This window comes from Centroberyx gerrardi, chromosome 13 (assembly GCF_048128805.1).
Source record: "Centroberyx gerrardi isolate f3 chromosome 13, fCenGer3.hap1.cur.20231027, whole genome shotgun sequence".
NCBI lineage: Eukaryota > Metazoa > Chordata > Actinopteri > Beryciformes > Berycidae > Centroberyx > Centroberyx gerrardi.
The window spans coordinates 5890483-5912452 of record NC_136009.1 but is presented as its reverse complement, the minus strand read 5'-3'; the positions used below and the strand labels follow the sequence as shown (position 1 = coordinate 5912452).

Sequence of the window (21970 nt, the reverse complement as noted above, 5' to 3'; positions counted from 1 at the left end):
TTCTTCTGTAGAGCTGGATATGTAAATTTGTACAAAAATGTCAAAGCATGTGAAATTTGTTAGAGCCTACACAGACACAGCCAAACAGTTATTTTAGTGTACCCTTGCAAAGTGTCAAAAGGAAGTGGAAGTAACTTATTACATGTAACGGAATTTTGTTAAATGAGATTCCAAAAGAATGGTAACTTTAACCTGCTACCGTTACAGCAGGATAGAACAAAAACAAGGCAAAACAGTGATCAGATGGCACATACTCTCAAGAATTAGAGAATTACTTGTTGAATTCAATTCTAAACTAGAAATAACCGCCTCGCGGTTGTATGCCTTTGTTTTATCATTGCAAGAACAGTCTTTATTTATTGAACATATATAATTAATGTGATTATTAGGTCAACTTAAAGGATTTTGGTGTCTGCAAAAGTAAGTGACAGCACTTCCACCGTTTTTGTAGAATGACCCAAGATCGTTTTCTCAGCTACAGTGGTAAGCAAAACATTATGATGTCACAGTGAAGTTGACCTTTGAACTTTTGGATATAAAATGTCATCACTTCATTTTATCCTATTAGACATTTGTGTGAAATTTTGTCATAATTAGCGTATTCATTCTTGAGTTATGGCCAAAAACGTCTTTTGTGAGGTCACAGTGACCTTGACCTTTGACCACCAAAATCTAATCAGTTCATCCTTGAGTCCAAGTGGACGTTTGTGCCAAATTTGAAGAAATTCCCTCAAGGCGTTCCTGAGATATCACGTTCACGAGAATGGGACGGACGGACGGAAAACATTATGCCTGTTGAGGTAGTGGCTCTTTGTGGATGACTTTATCACTGCTGTCAGATTAAACCCTTGTACCTCAAAACAAGCCGGCAATCTCTGATTGACCACCATGCATTTTTTTAAATTAGCCAATATACTGCATGTGTTTCATGTCCCCCAGGACCATGAAACTTACTCAGCGTATACTGTAAACGACCATCTGAAGTTTTAATTCATAAGAACATTACAAAAACCAAACTGAAGCGCAAAAATGTAGATGCAACAACAACAACATGCACCCCATGCAGTCAAACAAGTCAATTTAATGACTAGAGACAGGGCAAACAACATACAACAACCTGGGCACAAATAAGTATTATTTTGAATTCACATGAGATTTCACAGACACATTCTCTCTACTAAATGAACAAACATCGAAGCAAAATCGAAATGCAGAGCTTTAAAAAGACAGATTCTTTTTACAGGACAAATAGCAGCACAAAGGAAACGAGAACGTGTTTAAAAAGTTGTAATAATCACACCTCAAAGAAAGGAAAAAAAAGGTGACCCGACACGTTGACTGCAGTCTGTCTTGCAGCTATCGCTGTTCTCTCCCCAACAGCCAATGAGATCTTAATTTGACTTCATGCCCAACAGTAATTGATAGAGGGACAGTTGTGGGAGAAGCATGTGTATGTGAATAAAAGACAGAGAGAAATAAGAGGCAAGTATAAAAGAGGTGTTGCATTCATTTTGCAAACCAATATAGAAATCGATCCCACTTTCCCACACTATTCTATTCTGCAGTAAATTGCATTTTATGTACAAATCATTTAAATTGTTATTTTGCCAAAATGACATTCCCACAAAGGGTATCAGTCATGCTTCTGTGTGTTTTGAGGCAGTAAAGATGTGGAACAGTGTCTTCAACTGGAAGGATGGGAATTTTTAAATGGGACAAGTTTATGTGAATAGCTATAAATAGCTACTGTATATATGCAGTTTCTACAGCACATGGAGTCAGTTTTCTTCATACCTTTGCGTTCTCATGACTGTCCTACTGCCACAGTGGTGAAATTTGGGGTCTGCAAGTCTCCAAGTGCCTCTAGTCAGCTCCCAAACTCATCTCAGTTTCAGTAGAACTTGATTTATCCCACGTGGGGAAAATGTATTAAAGTAAGAATACTAATACTGGCTGCTGAAACAATTGCCCATTGGAACAAGGTTATCCACAAGAAGTCACTGTAATTTATGATAATTTAACCTCAAAACATCATTCAAGACAGTGGCAGATTTGACATTTATTTGGATTTTCAATGGCTATATAGCTGGGTGAATGTAGCATAACTTAATTACATTGGACTTTGTTTACTTCATTAGTGAACAATAATCATGCTCACTGCAGTTTCAGTGCTAGCCAAAGTTGAGGTCATGTGGGATTTGCTAATTTTCACATCTGAGTTGAATCTTCAGGTAATGTCTAAAATGGAGGCTGGAGTTACAGGTTTACTAGATTCGACGTCCACAGATGCATCATTCACCGGCTGCATGAACGACTGAGGCATACAGGGAGTGCCAGTGATCGACCAAGATCAGGACGTCCTTGGGTCACCACCAGAATGTCCAGTATACCAGGAACCTGGTTCCATATGAGGAGATGCTGTGTTGCCTGTGAGAATGCTAGAGGGGGCCGTACACGCTCCTGAGCTCAGAGGAAGTCTGGAAATCAGGAAATGTAACTGGTGGGGTGATTTCAAACATCATTCATTTTTTCCCATTCTCATGTTTTGATTTTCAATTTGGATCCCCTACATGCTTCTGGATCTGCTGTCACCGACTTTAATAGGTTATTGTTCACAAATTGTTTGCACAAATATTAAACACTTCACATATGTATGCAAATCTATTAAATACTAGTACAATTATATATGAAATTAGCTCAATGGTACGTTTCTTTTGGTGAGTACAGTCTGTGTCATTTTCTGCCTGTGAGAAGCATACTATACCTTATCTTATCCTTATCTTATCTTTTTATCTGTCTCTTATCTGCCTTTTATTGATGTAAAGCACTTTGAGCTGCATGTTGTGTATGAAAGGTGCTATACAAATGAAGGTTATTATATATATAGATTTTACACGTACAGTATGTACTGACTCATACATTCAGTTCAGTTTTCTGTTGAAATTCAGTTAACGTTGTAGCCACTAGGTGGTGCTCATCTGTTTGTGTGATGTGTTAATTTACATGTGACCTCTGAGGAAGCCATTTTGTTTGAGAGAACAGACACTAGGGCTGCGGTCGAATAGTCAAAAAAATACGTCCTAACTCCTATTCCTAACCACTTTTCCTTGACCTCGTTGGAAAACGTCATGAGGTCAAGGAAAGATGTGAAGGAGAATTCATAAGGACTTAGGAAAAGACAACCGCGGTGCTAAGAGAATCCGACTGCACTTACACTAGGCTACGTAATTATGCAACGGCGGATGTTAATGACGTGGGTCTGCTGTGGTGAAACTACAATGTTCCGGAGATGGACTACTAAAAGCGCATCTTAGATACTTCGCCCCGTGTGTTCTTACCGTGTTGTTTCATGCAGGCTATATAAACGTGGACAACCCGGTGAAAAATATTGCTTCATCACCAAGGTTGGAATTGAAATAAAAAAGGAATATAGGCTACCAGTCACAAAAGTGAAACGAAATGGTTGTCACATTGAGAATGGTTGCTCACGCTCACCCTCCACTCATATTTATCGACATGAATCCCAATTAGTATGATTGTATGAAAATAATCGTTAAATTCATGCAAGATAGGCATAACATGTTAGGCCTACAAATCTACTACTGTACATATCATCATTCTTAAGTTTCAAACATGTTGAATTAAAAACATCATCTGGCTAAAAAACGTCTCATATCCCTTTTTCTTGGAAGACAGACTTCTGTGTTATGGTTAATATGCTGATTATGATCTGATTATAAGCCTATGCATATAATAGCTTAAGAACCACCACACAACTCAATAAACACCTTGAATGACTTGATTGTGCTTTGAAGTTGTTATGGCTGATACAGGCCTTTATTAAGGCAAGGGTTTCAGCATCTGTGACTGAAGTAAAATTAATTAATGATATTCCTAAAGGCTGGCAATACAACAATGCTCAGAATGAAGAAATAACTAATGCAAACTGAGCATACCATAAAACTTCAATTAATAGCCCGGGCTTTTATTTGCTTCAAACACTGAACTCAACCGGCCTATATTTGGGACAGGCGTCTATATGGGACAGGCCTTTAATTCCTAAAACTGCTGCTCAGCAAAGATGGGAAATACTATCAAATTGTTTATTTACTGGTAAACCAGTATGAATATTACTTGTATAAAAATTAGGCTATCGAATAACATATCAATTACGAATCATTCATTTGATCTCGCTCCGAGAGACAGCGCATCTAGGCCAACCTCATGCACTGAGAGAGAGAGAGAGAGAGAGAGAGAGACGTATCAAAATACCGGTAGCCTACCTTAGAAAGCCCTTTTACCGTCTTCCTCGGACAGACGTTGAAGTTCAACTTTATTTTTTCGCCATTCTCTCACTCTCTTGGGATCGACGGAGAAATGTCTTGCTGCTGCATCTCCTGAGTTTTGCTCAGCAAATTTGACAACTGACAGCTTGAATTTCAGGTCGTACTTTTTTCTCTGTGCCGCCATGGCGATCAGCAAATGTGACGTTTGAATGCAAGTAAAAAAAAATAAACTGGCAACCGGCTTCTAATTGAGACCGGCCTTTATTTGTCAAAACGTGTAGCCACACCCGGCCAGTAAAAGGGGCCGGCGTCTAATTGGGACTCGGCTTTTAATTGAAGTTTTACGGTAGGTTACGCTACAATGTTAACTTCACTTTGATCATTTTACGACAGCAGCGTAACGTTCATAGTTCGCCTATGGGTTTAACATATTGTTGAAAGTTCAAAACATATAAGCATATTAGCAAGTTATGGCATAAGATGGAAAATGCTTAATAAGCAACGGTAACTTGCTTGATGATCTGCATCCCTTGTCGGTCATGATCGTTTGTTTTCGTGAACGGCCGAATGGTGCGTCGTTGCTGCCGCAAAGAATTGTGGGACGGCATTATCTCCTTTCCTTTCGTAAAGGATGGTCCAGTGTATCCTATGCTAAAGGAGCTAAGTAAGGAAGCATTGAAGCCCCTTTCCTTAGCATTTACAGAATTCGAACAGCTCTTATCATGGCTGCCACTTAGGTACTTCCGGGTCATTTCACTCAGTTAGGAACCTTCCTAAGCAAAAAAGACTATTCGACTGCAGCCCAGTATTCAATCTGTGTATTTACGTATCACTTCTGCCATGTGTAACATAACGCTGATGATGGCTGATAGCTGAAACTTGTCCCATGTCAGTGTTTCCCCTAGAATTTTTTTCAGGCCTGGTGGTACGCACCGAAAAAACCCTAAACAGACGAGGCGCGCGGGATGGCATATTGGCGCGGTCGGCTTCGGTCAGATGGCGCAGCAGGCGGTCTGCAATTTATATTTGCGTTCAAATTTTTGTTCGCTTGGTATATTCAAGACTTAAAACAAAGTGATCACAAGGAGAGGATACTTAATAAGCTGCATTTATTGCATAAAAATAAGCTGTGTAACCTATGACCTTTGCAAAACATTATCATTATGACCTTTGCAAACACTAACATTATGTCTTCCATCTTCTTAATTTCTCCCTTTCTTCACAAACTCCCTCATATCAAAGCTGTCACGTTTGTTTGTTTTCTCAGCAAGAGTCGTGACTTGTGATCAGGCAATAATTAGGAAAGCCTAGAGCTCTCTCTCTCTCTCTCTCTAAATAATGACATAGGCCTAAATAAATTAAATAAACAAACCTAAACATGTATCCTTGTTTACTTTTGTGGTAATTCAATAACAGACGCAATTTTCAAAAGGCAAGTGATAATTCAAAACCAGAGAGACCATCATCCTACAATGTGTTGCATTTAAAACTTGCATTAGTACAGATGGATTCATCAACAACAGTGAAGACCCTGGTAAGTTGATCATTTCATATATTTGTGCTTCTGTGGTGATATAATGGAGATATGACCTTCTATAGTGTTTTCTATGGTGTTTTCCTGTGAAATGTTCGCCGCGGCACGCAGAGGAAATAGACCAGACGCCGAAACTGGCGCTCCAGATCGCGAGCCGCGAGCGGAGCTTCCCGGCGCGGCGCAGCCGGTCTGAACGGTCAAATCGGTTAACATGGGCACCGAAAGGAAACTGGCTGCGCTTCACAGCGTTTCCCCATGCGTTCTGAACCCGGCGTTTAGGACACGGTGTGATAGCAGTAGCACCATAGAGATATAACAGTAGAGGGGACATGTCCTAGAGAATTCCTATTCTGGAATGGGACCATATGGCAGCCATCTTACCTGGGTACACTTCTCAGCTGACTGTCATTGGAATCAATGGTTAAAGTGGCTTATGCTGCCATTATAATGCTAATATTTTTTTATTGAGACATCACTACTACTTTTTATTTAGCTCACTGTATGCAAGACAACTGTGACTGTCTAAAATGGTACCAAACATGAGCATTTTTTGTAGTCTGTAGATAAAAATAGCTAAACTATGTTAAGTAATTATGTTTTAAATCATAAAGATTATCTTCTAGAAGTATTTTAATAGTGCATTTACTTTACAGAAACTATGAATCCTATTTTCAATAAGACTTTATAATTCTCAGATTTCTTTGGTACTCTTTGGTACTGAGTAGTTGTATTAAGAGTATATATGAAAATCTGCTTATTTTTAATGTAAAACCCCCAAATGATCTGTTGTTGTAACAATAGAGAGATGTTGGCAGCAATTAAATATCAACATCACTGAAACACACCTAACAATACACCCAGATAAAATATACAATAAAAGGCAAATGTAATGCCATTAAGTGGTTAGTGTGACAGCTTTAAGCCAATTTAAGCAAGTAATAATGGACATAGGCCCTTGTAATGTTTCTGTTGTGTAGTTATACACCAAACGAACAACGACTTACTGAACAGCAACATGGTTTATTAACCGAGGTTTGTACACGCACAGTTATCTCTGTCTTGCTGACTCCCAAGTACTTTCACTAGGTGGCGTAGTTTCACTGTCAACACATAATACTCCTGTGAACATCACAGCCCTCACTTTTTTTTTTTTACTTTATTGGCATGACATCTTAGCCTACAATTAAGATTATAATCCATAAAGAAATAATTTATATAGATGCCATCATGTAAACAAGTAGGCTACTACAGTAAAAACAAACAGCTCTACACTTGAATCAACTTAAAATCCACAGTAGCCTATACAGATATGCAAATAAATGTCCTCTCTGTCTGCCACCACACGCCACTATGTGTCACTTCCGTCATTAAGGTGCGTCTTGGCAGAAATAGCCTGCAATTAATAAAAAAAAAATCGCATTTTCAGCAGCGGTGCCGCTACGGAGTACTATACAAATACTATAGAAAACACTATAGAACGTATGTTTAGCATGGCAGGTCGCGACTTTACGGTGGCGACCTGCCACAGTAGAATATAAACACTGGTTGGACATAATGCTGAATGATGTGTGCTGATTGTTCTCAGAAACAACGTGTTTGTATGGCAGCAGAGAGCTAGCCAACTAACATACAGCTGAAATGTAAAGATTACATCTAACAGCTAACTAGCTAACACATACCGTTACAAACTGTTTCAAATAGAACTCCAGTCTGTTGGCGACTACTAGCCAGAAATGTTGTGTTTTAAGTTGTGTCAGTTAAATTTAGCATATAAAACAGCCTCTATCTTCTACTCTACTGACGTGTGGAAGTTGATGCCAGCTTCTCTGGTCTCTTTGGTCCTTTCAGTGCAGCAGTTTGGTCCAGATCAGGACAACAGTGGTTGCTTCCCATAGACAGCTGTTGTAGTTGCTGGTAAACTGTACCCAGGTAAGATGGCGGACGGTTATCCCACAGTCTATGACGTAATGTCCTCTCTAGTGTTATATCTCTATGAGTGGCACTCACATCGTGTCAAGAGTTTCCCAGGCAACGACACAGAGGTTGACTCACGTTTCGGAACAGCGCCGCACAGCAGCTCCCAAACGCAAATGATTATTGATTTCCGAATGAATGGATATTTGGCTTTATTTTTGACATTAAAAAAAATATTTTTTTGGGCTGGCAGGGGTTCTCGCTGGCCTGGCCTGTACAATTATAGGGGAAACACTGCATGTATTAAAAAGACGAAAGGACATTATTACGGTGGCCCTGAGGGTCAAAACACCACAACATTTCACAAAACACAACGACATTTCACAAAACACAACGACATTTCACAAAACACAACAACATTTCACAAAACACAACAACATTTCACAAAACAAATTAACATTTCACAAAACAAATTAACATTTCACAAAACACATTTCACAAAACAAATTAACATTTCACAAAACACATTTCAAAAAACAAATTAACATTTCACAAAACATTTCACAAAACAAATTAACATTTCACAAAACACAACATTTCACAAAACACAACATTTCACATAACACAACATTTCACAAAACAAATTAACATTTCACAAAACACAACAACATTTCACAAAACACAACAACATTTCACAAAACACAATGGCAAAAGAGAAAACAATTCAACATTTCACAGAAAACGGAAAAGGTAGGTCCTTTCTTTGTTGTTACTGATTGGATGTATTCATTGTCACTCAAGGTAACAGGAAGTGGGACCAGAGCAATGGCTCTGAGAGATGCGGTACGCTGGTTCAAATTAACAGAAAATAACGCTTCTGGCGTTTAGCCTTCAAAATAAAAGCGCGATATTTTAAACATGTATAAATACTGTTTTAAACCAATTACTTTGTATTTAATCATCAAATTCAATAAGTGAACACCCATATTAATGTTTGATGTCAAAATAATAATGAAAAATGCTATAATATGTGCCATTTTTAACTATAAACGCTGCATATATTACACTTTTTGACATTTTTGACTAAATTGGACACTGTACAGTTTACCTTTTAGTGTAACTGCACAAGTTCTATGTCAAAACACTCCTGCAGACCTGAACTTTCACACACACTAATATTTAGGCCCAAATGGTTTAAGAAAAGTCATGACAGGCCCTCAAAGTCAGCCATACTCTAACACTGTGACATTTGTAGAAGAAAGTATCTAAGACACACATTTGAAACACATACAATAGTCTCAAGTCTTTTTACAGTTTTTAATTTTACTGGCAGGTGGCAGGTGTGACTGAAAAAAAGAAATGGGACAAATTAGATATAAATACATAAATAATAAATACACAGCTTGGACCTAAATGATAGTGTGTAGAGAAAGTACAGGTCTACAGGGGTGTTTTGACATAGAACTTGTGCAGTTACAATGAAAGATAAACTGTACAGTGTCCACTTTATTCTACAAATGTCACATTATTACAGTATGGCTGACTTTGAGGGTCTGTCATGACTTTTCTTTAACAGCTTGGGCCTAAATGTTGGTGTGTAGTGAAAGTACACATCTGCAGGAGTGTTTTGACATAGAACTTGTGCAGTTACTCTAAACTGTACAGTGTCCAGTCAGAAATATCAAAAAGTGTAATACATGCAGAATTTATAGTTAACAATAGCACATAATATGGCATTTTTCATTATTATTTTGACATCAAACATTAATATGGGTGTTCATTTATTGAATTTGATGATTAAATACAAAGTAATTGGTTTAAAACAGTATTTATACATGTTTAAAATATCACGCTTTTATTTTGAAGGCTAAACACCGGAAGCGTTATTTTCTGTTAATTTGAACCAGCGGAACACATCTCTCAGAGCCATTGCTCTGGTCCCACTTCCTGTTACCTTGAGTGACAACGAATACATCCAATCAGTAACAACAAAGAAAGGACCTACCTTTTCCGTTTTCTGTGAAATGTTGAATTGTTTTCTCTTTTGCCATTGTGTTTTGTGAAATGTTAATTTGTTTTGTGAAATGTTGTGTTTTGTGAAATGTTAATTTGTTTTGTGAAATGTTGTGTTTTGTGAAATGTTAATTTGTTTTGTGAAATGTTATGTTTTGTGAAATGTTAATTTGTTTTGTGAAATGTGTTTTGTGAAATGTTGTGTTTTGTGAAATGTTGTGTTTCGTGAAATGTTAATTTGTTTTGTGAAATGTTAATTTGTTTTGTGAAATGTTGTGTTTTGTGAAATGTTAATTTGTTTTGTGAAATGCGTTTTGTGAAATGTTAATTTGTTTTGTGAAATGTTAATTTGTTTGTGAAATGTTAATTTGTTTGTGAAATGTTAATTTGTTTTGTGAAATGTTGTGTTTTGTGAAATGTTAATTTGTTTTGTGAAATGTTAATTTGTTTGTGAAATGTTAATTTGTTTGTGAAATGTTAATTTGTTTTGTGAAATGTTGTGTTTTGTGAAATGTTAATTTGTTTTATGAAATGTTGTGTTTTGTGAAATGTTAATTTGTTTTGTGAAATGTTAATTTGTTTGTGAAATGTTAATTTGTTTTGTGAAATGTTCATTTGTTTTGTGAAATCTTGTGTTTTGTGAAATGTTAATTGTTTTGTGAAATGTTCATTTGTTTTGTGAAATGTTTTGTGAAATGTTGTGTTTTGTGAAATGTTCATTTGTTTTGTGAAATGTTTTGTGAAATGTTGTGTTTTGTGAAATGTTCATTTGTTTTGTGAAATGTCGTTGTGTTTTGTGAAATGTTGTGTTTTGTGAAATGTTGATTTGTTTTGTGAAATGTTGATTTGTTTTGTGAAATGTTGTTGTGTTTTGTGAAATGTCGTGTTTTCTGAAATATTGTTGTGTTTTGTGAAATGTCGTGTTTTGTGAAATGTCGTTGTGTTTTATGAAATGTTGTGGTGTTTTGACCCTCAGGGCCACCGTACATTATGAGTGCTGCCATTTCTTTCGACTAACACTAGACAGACAGCACCTGACACAACCCCATACAAACAAGCCTGGACTGTTCTACTGAGACTAGTGAAGTGACTAAAAAAAATAGAATGTTTAAGAGCGACCATCTACACAGGTGGTAACATTTACACAAAATATATCAAACATGTTTTATAAAAGTATATGATAGATTTTTAGATGTTAAACTTGGTATTGAGGTCAAAATTATATTCTGTTTGTGACAACACTACTGCAAACACTATTGCCTCCTGACTTTCCTATATTGAAAGATGATAATGCTAAACTGATGAAGCTAAACAAATTCAAGGTTGGTTTCATAAACAGCACATGAGGTCAAATGCCTTCCATGAAATCCCCACTCATCAGATCATTGAACTTTAATGGGAAGCTCTGGAGCACAGTGTGAAGTACAGCACATTTCTACCTGCTTCATTTCTGAAAGAACTGGAGGCTTTCCTTCTTTAAGAATGGTATGATCAGTTGAACTGAAACAGGTCTGGTCTGTCTTAAAAGAATTCGGGCAAGGCACTGAGGTGTGGTTCCCACTAAGCTTGGGATGGCATTCAAATTTCAGTTTCAGTGTCATAGTTACTTTATGCACTCGTGTATCAGCTCTCTGCTGCAGTCCCCCCAGACAGCCATTACTTGAGATTGGAACAGCTGCCCTAACATATTGTCAGAGCCGTCCTATTGTCAAATTTGACATTGTTTGAGATTATTTTTTCACTTAATAAATCTGAAAGTTCTCAGTAACAAAACATAAGAAGTGCTTTGCATTGTCTTTACAAAATAATTAACAAATTAGAAGGGTTTTTACCCCAGTACAGCCAACTCACTAGCCTCTCCACCCACCATGGTTTTCACTGCTGAGACCCATTACCTTGTTAAATTGTTCTGAGGTAGCATGGATGTCTGGTTATATGTTTTACAGAGAGGGATGTTGAACTTGACATACATAAAAGTGACGCATTAACTGAAACTAAACAAGTTTTAACTTGTCATGTAAGAGAACACAACATCATGAGTCAGTTGGGTGTTTACAGCACAGTGAGTCTGCATTAGATCCTCATTATATAGCACTGACAAGAGTATTTTCAATATTATTGGAGATTCTGTGAGTGTGGACAGCTGTCGAGTTTATACTAATTTATTGCTGTATTATTATCATATCATCAGCATTATTGGCAGTACCACTGATGCTTAGGATGTTGGGGTCACAATATGCCCACCTCCTTAGTAGCACAGGAGTCTTACCTGGATGGACAGCCTATTTTCATTTTATACCATTTTGTATTTATATTTACCAATTTTATAGTGAAATGTCACCATAAATATGAATCAAGAACAGAAGAGGAAGATTGATCACATGATGTGGTCAAACTAGTTCCAATTAGTCACATGGTAGTCAGTCATAGACATGAGACAAGGACAAGGAAGCTGATCCCATCATTGTACTTTTCTCAGTCATCAAGAGAGGCTCTCACAGAGACAATGTCTGGCAGTGTTTATAAGATTAGGTACTCCGTGATTTCTCTATAAGGTAAACTATTTCAATCTTTAATATTATAGAATAAATATTTGTTTCTTATCCAGTCATCAAGGTAATCAGAACTATAGGACACAGATGGACATAGTTTGAAATTTTGTAGTAGTGGAATATTGTCTGTTTTGTTTATCTGTTTGCTTTTCCTTATGTGTTTTGATTATACAGATGTGAAACTAATGCAATTTTCACGTATCTCACTTGCAGCATCACTCAAATATATGAACTCACCTTTCTGCTTCAGAGAAGCTTCTATACAGGTAATGAGGATGTAATGGTGTATCTTAAGACAATTCTGTTAACAGGTCAATTGACTATATTGAAGCAAAGGTTCAACTTAGATACAGGTGAACTGTCCCCTAGTGGCATCATTTGAAAGAGGCATCAGTGAGCACTAATTTGACGGGGTGGTGCTTTGACAGTGTTGACTTGACTTGTGGGGTTAATTATGACTAATAGTTCAAGGATTAATGTGATCATATTTGAAAGCAACTAAACAACTGCTAAAGAAAAAAAAAAAAAACACTCATAAACTAAATGTCTTCCTTTCCTGACAGGCATGGGACCAAATGGAACAGACTGCTGTACTCTATAAATGTGGATACTGCTCACAGTTCTTTCAAGTGGACAAACTGGACAATGGATCCTTTACATCAATCAACCTCAACTCGGCAGTGTTCCTGTATTTTCTGCTGTCAGTTCTTACTTAAGAAAAGCAGAAGGACAAAATTCAATTGCTGGGAACCAAAGCTGTGGCTACAAAAAGGAGGGGCCTCGACATAATGGGATTGTCTCAGTCTCAGCCACTAAGTTTATATGAGAAATCACCTGAGAGTGACATTTCAGACCCTCATGTCTCAGGTTGACACTATTACACAGAGATGTTGTTGTTAATGACATAATGACACTCAGTCATTTTTCATTTCATATTTCTAACATAAGACAAGTGCTTCTTCAGTTTTGCATCTCTTGGAGCTTCTTCATGTCACACAGAATGAATGGATCTCACATAAAAATGTGTGAGTCAAGTTACTCGCTTTGGAAACTGTTCAAAACCACTTCTTCTACAAGAGATTACTTGGATTGTTACATTACTGGACCACACATGGCTTATCGGACATTCTCATTACCAAACACGTGAAGCAGCTTTTCCAAACACTTTGGAAAGAATCAGGAAAAGAGATACTACTCAGCATCCCAGGTAAGCTGACATGAGATCATTAAATAATGTGTAGTAGATTCCCTTTAAGTTCTTTAGAGGTGTTATTTATTTATTCTGATAACTGTATGGACAGACCTTATCTGAAAGAGTAACTTGTGTTTTTTTTTTTAATCAGATTTAAGGGAAAGGTTTTAAAAAAAATTACACAAAATTGAATTGTAATTTTACCAAGAATATTTACTACTTTAATACTTCATCTCACGTCGCCCCACGTTGTGCCACGTTGACAATGTCCGCTGTGTACGTGAAGTTACATGGGCGGAGGAAGTGACGTTAATATGTAAAAATCATCTAGCTAGCTAAAGAGCTAGGCTAATCCATCGTGCTTGTGAAAAATTTGACGGCAAATCATATGTCTGAAATACAGCTGATATCTGAAATGGTGAGTGTTGATGGCATTTGGATGATTGTTTATGTATTTCTGTATATGTATTTATGTATTGTTTAAATGTAGATCTTTGCCCATACCACTTACCAACAAGATAGAATGAGTTTGCGTATGCCGTTATGACACCATCACAGTAGGCCGCAAACAAACAAGCTCTACTTCAAATAACAAAAAAGTACTTCAAAAATGTATATTGTTGCCAAATATTAAGAGCTACTAAGCTGGTTATTCTACGACCACTGTTTGATTAAACAACAGGCTCTTCCAGTATGCCATAGCTACCGGCTAACAAGGTCGGCGTCTCGTATGCTAAACTGGCTCAGACATCTTTCAGACCACCTGTTCCTCCTGACGCGTACAGTAGACCTCCTAATGTTCTTTTGTCTTTGGATTGGATATGTGCAAAAACAACATAGAACTGAATTCAGAGGGATAACTCTCTAATTCAGAGTTTGATTGCCGTTGTGTTTGCTGTCGTATGACTTTCTCTCAGCCGCTCCCACACATGTGGTCAGCAACACAAAGATGCACACAAAGATTGAAAACAGACTCTGAAAACCCTCACAACAAAGGGGCAAACAAAACAAGCTTCCTATTTGCTATTGCAAAACATAGTTAGTCAACTATTTTTCAATTTACACCATCCTGTAAATATTTTCTGGCTTGATATTAGAAAGCAATGTTAGTTTTTAGCTTTTACCTTCTTCAGCTATTACTGTAATGGCTAGACAGAATATATTATTCCTTTGCTCTTGGTTAGAATCTTTTCCATCACTACTTTATTTTGGGCTTTTTGGATTCATAACCATAAGAAAGTGAAATCCAAAAATCCATTGATCTGCTGTTTTTTCACACAGGACCAGAACAGGGAAGTGTGTGATTTGCCTCTGCCAGTGAGTAAAATCACATACACACACACACACACACACACACACACACACAGACACACACACACATTAAACATAAACATCTTTGATACTGCAGCCTGGTTATAGTTTACCATGAAATACTGATAATTGGAAAAACTGTACCCCTGTTCACCATTCTCTATCACTATTCCCTTTTTAGGTCCAGTGTGAAGCTGACCAAGCTGGTTTGAATGGAGTAGTGGTGTTTGGGGATCTCACTTTTATCTTTCACCCTGTAAGTTGACCTACCAATGTATGGCCATGTTATTGAACCAAATAGCAGAGAAAAAAGAATAATAATAGTGAACCCATGATAATAGACTTTCCAGCAATAACAATACCCATTAATATAACTGACCTGCTGTTTTTTCACACAGGATCAGAGGAGAGGAGATGAGTTGCCTCTGCCAGTGAGTAAATTATCCATTCTCTCTCACTTTTTTGCCCTCATGTATGCACCACAACATTTTTGTTTTATAGTTATTTTTTTACTATAGTGTCTTAGGTTCTTCATTAACCCTCCACACACACAGACACAGACACACACACACACACACACACACACGTACGTATTAAACAAACACCTTTGATATTGCATCCTGGGTTAGGGTTTACTGATAATTGGCAAAATTGTACCCCTGTTCACCATGCTATCACTATTCCCTTTTTAGGTCCAGTGTGAAGCTGGTTTGAATGGAGTAGTGGTGTTTGGGGATCTCACTTTTCCCTTTCGCCCTGTAAGTAGACCTACACAGGTGCTGAGATTTCTGGCAAAAACAATACAATAATTTGACTTAAAATATCTTAACTCAAAGGAATAGTTCAGCCCAAAATGAAAATTCAGTCATTAGTTACTCACCCCCATGTCAGTCGAAGCTCCATTGAAGTTTGTAGGACCACCAAACACATAGCAAGTTAGCCTCTGTGGTTCTATCTCAACCTTCAAAAAATGGTTAGCAGTGATTTTGTCATTTTCAGTATGCAAAACTATCTTACTGTGCTCTTGAAACAAATTACACTATCATGAAAGAACTGAAATTTCTTCAATGGGTAATAAGTATGATTTTTACTGCCGCATAGCATAACATTTTTACTTCACCAGGTGGTGAGATTTCTGGCTTTCAAAACTCACTTTCCGGCCCGTAGTCTGGTTTGGGGACACAAACTGCTCTCCCATTGGCATTTCAAGACACACAAACTCCATTGAAGATTGTAGGACCACCAAACACACAGTGAGTTAGCCCCCGTAGTTCCATCTCAGCCTACTCCCAAGCCATCTTTTTACAGCTCCAAAGTAATACATAAAATGTCCACTCCAACCATTCATGCAGCATAATAAAGTGTTTTATAGCCAAACGATTGCACTGTGGGTCCAAAAGTCCAATATTTAACTCATTATCTTCTATATTTTTGTCACTGATAATGCTCTGGTCACGTGCATCCTACAGTGGCAACCCTACCAGAGCACTGTAGGTTGTCAGTGAGGAAAATACAGGTGATAATGAGGTAAATATTTACACTTTTGGATGCATGGGACAATTGTTTGGCTACAAAACACTTGACATTTTATGCTTTTTTTTGAGTTGCAAAAAAGATGGTCCAGTTAACTTCAGTCGTGAACAAGGTTGAGATGAGAGATAAAAGACTGAGATGGAATTACTGGAGGCCTGAGGCGGAGTCGACAGACATGGTGCCGTCTCATAGCCTGTGTTACTGAGGACCAATATATGGAGATAAGGTTAAAAATGGTGAAGTGTTCCTTTAAGACAATATGCCAACTATTGAAATTGTCATGTAAACACCTTTATCTTATTCTTAATCAGAGTAAGGTCATACTCAGACTAAGCACAACCAGGTTAACACACCTAAATTTCTGCTCAATCTTTCCATTTATTGGGACATGTAAACACCTTAGTCACATTTCTTTTGTTTTTTTTCAAACTGCACATGTCACAGTTACGCAGATGTTGTATTTACAAAGCAAACAACATTGCGCAGAGCAGTAGAGTGGCGGAAAATGTGGTTATTACATTGATTCCTTTAGACCTATAGACTGATTATTAAATGAATCCATGTTAGGTTAGGAGCAGAAATCACGTTATATTGAACCATGTAAAGGTGATAAAAATATTGCTTTAAACTGATTACTCTGAGTAATCAGAGTATTTGTTGTGTCCATGTAAAGGTATTCAGTGACTGGATATTCATTTTGGGGTGATTATTCCTATAAATAAACTTGATATGTCTTAATGGTCACTGTACATGCTGATCTTACATTAACTTCCCCTTTTTCAGACCCCATCTGCTGACAACTCAACTGGTGCAGTTAAAGCAGCGGTGAGCACTGGTAAGAAACAGGCAGACTTTAGTACCACACATTTAATAAATCAGTGAAGGGACTGTCCTCTGTGTTATTGATAAATCACCTCTGAGTGCAATGAATTCTACATCCACATTTCCTGGTTTCTAGCCATTATAGTAAAGCAAGGACCTGATCAATGTGAATAGAACATTCTTGATGTCGGTTTTATTATTTTATTTGTGAGATCGAAAGCCGAGTGACCATCAATCGGTAATTACTGGTGTTCATACTTTTGTACACCACGGATTACAATGTAGAAAATGCTCTGCCAGAAAGTAAAAGAAAGTGCATCATCATCGTCATTCATCAATCATCTTGACTGACATTTCAGGGGCAACACTGAAGATGGGGATGATGAACACGGACGAGGATGAAACCTTTTCAACTTCGACAAGCAACAAACCAAGTAAGTCATTATATACTTTCACAATAACTTCCACAGTTTTCTTTTTACTTTGTGAAGATTCAGAGAATTACCATTTGGTTCTCGGGTCGATATAGTTATCATAGTTATTCATTATACCATGAAGAGTGACTGCAAGATTTGTCTGGGCAAAGAGACACAGGAATTTATAACTGTTGGTGAGAAGTTGTGAAGTTGCAAGTCTTATATGATGGTTAAAAAATCTGTGATGGTATTATTGGTTGGAATTTTAATCTAGACCTACTGGTACGTATGAAGTAACCACTAAAAAAAAATTGCTGAAAAAATTCCAGCAAGGAAAAGTAATGGGATTTTGATATAAAAATGAGAAATTAGAAAATATTGTTTATACAATTTTTTTTTAGCATTTATTGTGTATGTACATTATGATGATGGAGAATCATCTAATAAGGAGAGAAAGTCTTTGTGACTTTAAATCCAGACAAAATTCTCTGTGTACCATCACATTATGTAAGGGGTTTTCAACACAACACTGACTGCACATTCCAGTGTGATATGAATGTATGACAGAAGTGTGAGCAGCAGACCTAACAAAACTAATATACACAGGTTTATGAGAACATATTGCACAGTCACTTCATTCATCACATTCTCCATTCATCTGATACACACACACACACAACACACACATCAGTGAGTGTATGTAGAGTATTAGTCACTGATGTGTGCTCTATGAATTTGTCAAGCAGAAAGATAATTAACTGAGATAAAGAAGAGTTTAATATCGCATAACTCACTCACCTGCTGCTAACTCCATCTAATCATTTACAGCCTGAATACATTTCTACCCTAAATTTCTGTTTTGTTTTTTGTTGCACTTTATCCATATTCATTAGTATTCATAAACTGTCAACATTTTTGGTTGTTCATTCGTTAAGATAGAACAGAGCAGAAGAGGATAGAGGTGAAGATGAGAAGAGTATACTGCATTACTCATTGATAACTCCGTTTTCATCATCTACAATCTGATTACAATATTTCTATCCACTTTTTATTAAGATTTTGGGTAGAGCAGCAGAAGAGGACAGTGCAGACTGACAAATTTATGAGTGGAACTAAACTTTATCATCCCGGGACCCAATAAGGGGTTATACCTCCTGTTTAAAAAAAACCTCAATGATAAACACTCCGAAGACATTATTTTGAGTATTTGTTTATTTTCAACCACTTTTTAATCACTTCTTTTTCATGTGATTCCTAATTTTATCTTATGATATCTGTTTTGTGCTCCCCCCTGTTCTCCTGTCCTCTTCTTCTCTCTCTTATTCCCCAGGTGTCCTGAATGGGTGACTGATTGCACCTGCGCCCTCCCCTTTCAAAGGACTCCTGAAGAAGACTGAGGTGGATAATCCATAAAATGTCCCTTGCATTTCCACAATCAAACATGAAGGAAAAAAAGTGTTTATTTGGGTTAGATTTATATTTGGGTTAATTAAACTTGTTCAACTTGAATGTTTATGACTGTTGTCATTAAGTGTCATTCGGTTGATAATGTCACTTTCAATGCAAGGTTGACACTGTTCTAGATGTCTCTGTCATGACAACTTGACATTAACCAAAGGGTCATAAACATATGTCATGGCAGACTTGGCAGAATTTTGTACACAGTGCAGGGTGCCACTGTTTGACAAAATAGAAATAAATGTACCAAATTGTACCTTAGAACACAGCTCCATTAAAACAAGAGCAATGACTGCACATAAATATCCACAATACACAGGGTTCATATGCATTTTCACAAATACATTTAAATGTCCTTTCCATGATTATGCCTTTACATATTCCATGGGCAATATTGTTCAGCATCTGTCTTGAAACTTAAAAACTGTTTTGGTTAATAGCTGATTTTAATATCCCATGTGTTGTTTTCGCTTTCACTTGGAGATTTATCAGGAAATGTGTTATTTGTGTTATCCAGAGGTAACTAGAACATTAACATTAATTATCCATCTTTTCCATAACAGCCCTGACTATATTCTCTTTAACATCCATGTTAGCTTTGACAAATTTCACTTGCTTTGCTTTTGACATGTTTGTCCAGTGACAAAAAAAAAAGATCAATACACAATATTCAACATGGAAGACAAGATGAACCAGAATGTTGTTTTTTGTTTCTTCTGTAGAGCTGGATATGTAAATTTGTACAAAAATGTCATGTCAGCATGTGAAATTTGTTAGAGCCTACACAGACACAGCCAAACAGTTATTTTAGTGTACCCTTGCAAAGTGTCAAAAGGAAGTGGAAGTAACTTATTACATGTAATGGAATTTTGTTAAATGAGATTCCAAAAGAATGGTAACTTTAACCTGCTACCGTTACAGCAGGATAGAACAAAAACAAGGCAAAACAGTGATCAGATGGCACATACTCTCAAGAATTAGAGAATTACTTGTTGAATTCAATTCTAAACTAGAAATAACCGCCTCGCGGTTGTATGCCTTTGTTTTATCATTGCAAGAACAGTCTTTATTTATTGAACATATATAATTAATGTGATTATTAGGTCAACTTATGACCTGTTGTAAACAAAAGTCTTAAACTGTATTGGCCACAAATCATTTAAATTGTTATTTTGCCAAAATGACATTCCCACAAAGGGTATCAGTCATGCTTCTGTGTGTTTTGAGGCAGTAAAGATGTGGAACAGTGTCTTCAACTGGAAGGATGGGAATTTTTAAATGGGACAAGTTTATGTGAATAGCTATAAATAGCTACTGTATATATGCAGTTTCTACAGCACATGGAGTCAGTTTTCTTCATACCTTTGCGTTCTCATGACTGTCCTACTGCCACAGTGGTGAAATTTGGGGTCTGCAAGTCTCCATGTGCCTCTAGTCAGCTCCCAAACTCATCTCAGTTTCAGTAGAACTTGATTTATCCCACGTGGGGAAAATGTATTAAAGTAAGAATACTAATACTCGCTGCTGAAACAATTGCCCATTGGAACAAGGTTATCCACAAGAAGTCACTGTAATTTATGATAATTTAACCTCAAAACATCATTCAAGACAGTGGCAGATTTGACATTTATTTGGATTTTCAATGGCTATATAGCTGGGTGAATGTAGCATAACTTAATTACATTGGACTTTGTTTACTTCATTAGTGAACAATAATCATGCTCACTGCAGTTTCAGTGCTAGCCAAAGTTGAGGTCATGTGGGATTTGCTAATTTTCACATCTGAGTTGAATCTTCAGGTAATGTCTAAAATGGAGGCTGGAGTTACAGGTTTACTAGATTCGACGTCCACAGATGCATCATTCACCGGCTGCATGAACGACTGAGGCGTACAGGGAGTGCCAGTGATCGACCAAGATCAGGACGTCCTAGGGTCACCACCAGAATGTCCAGTATACCAGGAACCTGGTTCCATATGAGGAGATGCTGTGTTGCCTGTGAGAATGCTAGAGGGGGCCGTACACGCTCCTGAGCTCAGAGGAAGTCTGGAAATCAGTAGTCAGTACCTCCTATGGCCTGTAGGTCTGTAAGAAGCTTCATTCAAATGCCATTTGGGTTTGGGAACACTCAGCACTGCAGGTCCAAAATTGAAAAAACAGGCATATTTACACTCACCAAGTGCATGCACAGCTATGGCAGCACTAGTTGCAGAGTTGCACTCGCTACTCGATCACTTGCATGATTCTTCCGGTCATTCCTTAATGTATAATTTCAGACTTGAAATATCTGAAGCGATGTGTAAAGAAATATGTGATGTCGCACTCATTCCAGAACATTACCTCTTCAAAATAAAAGTCAGTTTCTGTGTCTGCTTCAAGTCTTTGAGAATGAACATCTATATAGACCCTTTTCACAGCAGCCATTTTGACGTGTCATAGCAGTGTAAACACAGGTGTAACTAATAACATTAATGATGGTTCCATTCCATTTAGGAGTTCCAGTGCCAGGGCCTGGTATTGTGCATGCTGGCTCATTGGAATGGCTGTGGAACATCAAAATGGGATGTAACCATCATTAATGTTATTAGTTACACCTGTGTTTACCTGCTATGACACGTCAAGATGGCTGCTGTGAAAAAGGTCTATTAGGCGTTGATGTTACATGTTACAAACATTAACATTAAATCAACAGCAACATTAAATTATTAAGCAATCAACAGTTTGTTACAAACATTAACAGTAAACTGTTTGATATTATATGCTGTAATTGTATGTGATATCTGTGTGTGGATCCCAGGAAGAATAGTGGCTGTTCACGCAGCAGCTAATGGGGATCCTATCTAATAAACCAATAAACCAATGATCGCCTACATTAAACTGTTTGAGCATACGTAGAACTTTTATTTTGGTGAGGTAACACTTGAAACTTGTGTGACAAAA

General features: G+C 37.2%; 1 protein-coding gene and 1 long non-coding RNA gene across 2 annotated transcripts; both read left to right on the top strand.

Annotated features, from left to right (window-relative positions):
• The first annotated feature begins 12225 nt into the window (after positions 1 to 12225).
• On the top strand, positions 12226 to 12929 carry LOC139917825 (uncharacterized). The gene is made up of 3 exons (XR_011784940.2): positions 12226 to 12302; positions 12513 to 12565; positions 12863 to 12929. It is a non-coding gene; the product is annotated as an uncharacterized LOC139917825 (long non-coding RNA).
• A 228-nt stretch (positions 12930 to 13157) lies between these two features.
• Positions 13158 to 19088, top strand: LOC139917824 (uncharacterized). Its single transcript, XM_078287613.1, has 9 exons — positions 13158 to 13166; positions 13480 to 13506; positions 14773 to 14808; positions 14984 to 15058; positions 15201 to 15233; positions 15495 to 15560; positions 17119 to 17170; positions 17517 to 17591; positions 18904 to 19088. Exons 1-9 carry the CDS (start codon positions 13158 to 13160, stop codon positions 18918 to 18920), a joined length of 390 nt encoding a protein of 129 aa, XP_078143739.1. The 3' UTR covers positions 18921 to 19088.
• The last annotated feature ends 2882 nt before the right edge of the window (positions 19089 to 21970 follow it).

What these genes read in the sequence shown, in the direction of transcription:
- LOC139917824 (XM_078287613.1), top strand. An exon ending in TGTGTGATTTGCCTCTGCCA is followed by an intron (nt 14,809 to 14,983) that starts GTGAGTAAAATC and finishes TTCCCTTTTTAG; the next exon opens with GTCCAGTGTGAAGCTGACCA. An exon ending in TCACTTTTATCTTTCACCCT is followed by an intron (nt 15,059 to 15,200) that starts GTAAGTTGACCT and finishes TTTTTCACACAG; the next exon opens with GATCAGAGGAGAGGAGATGA.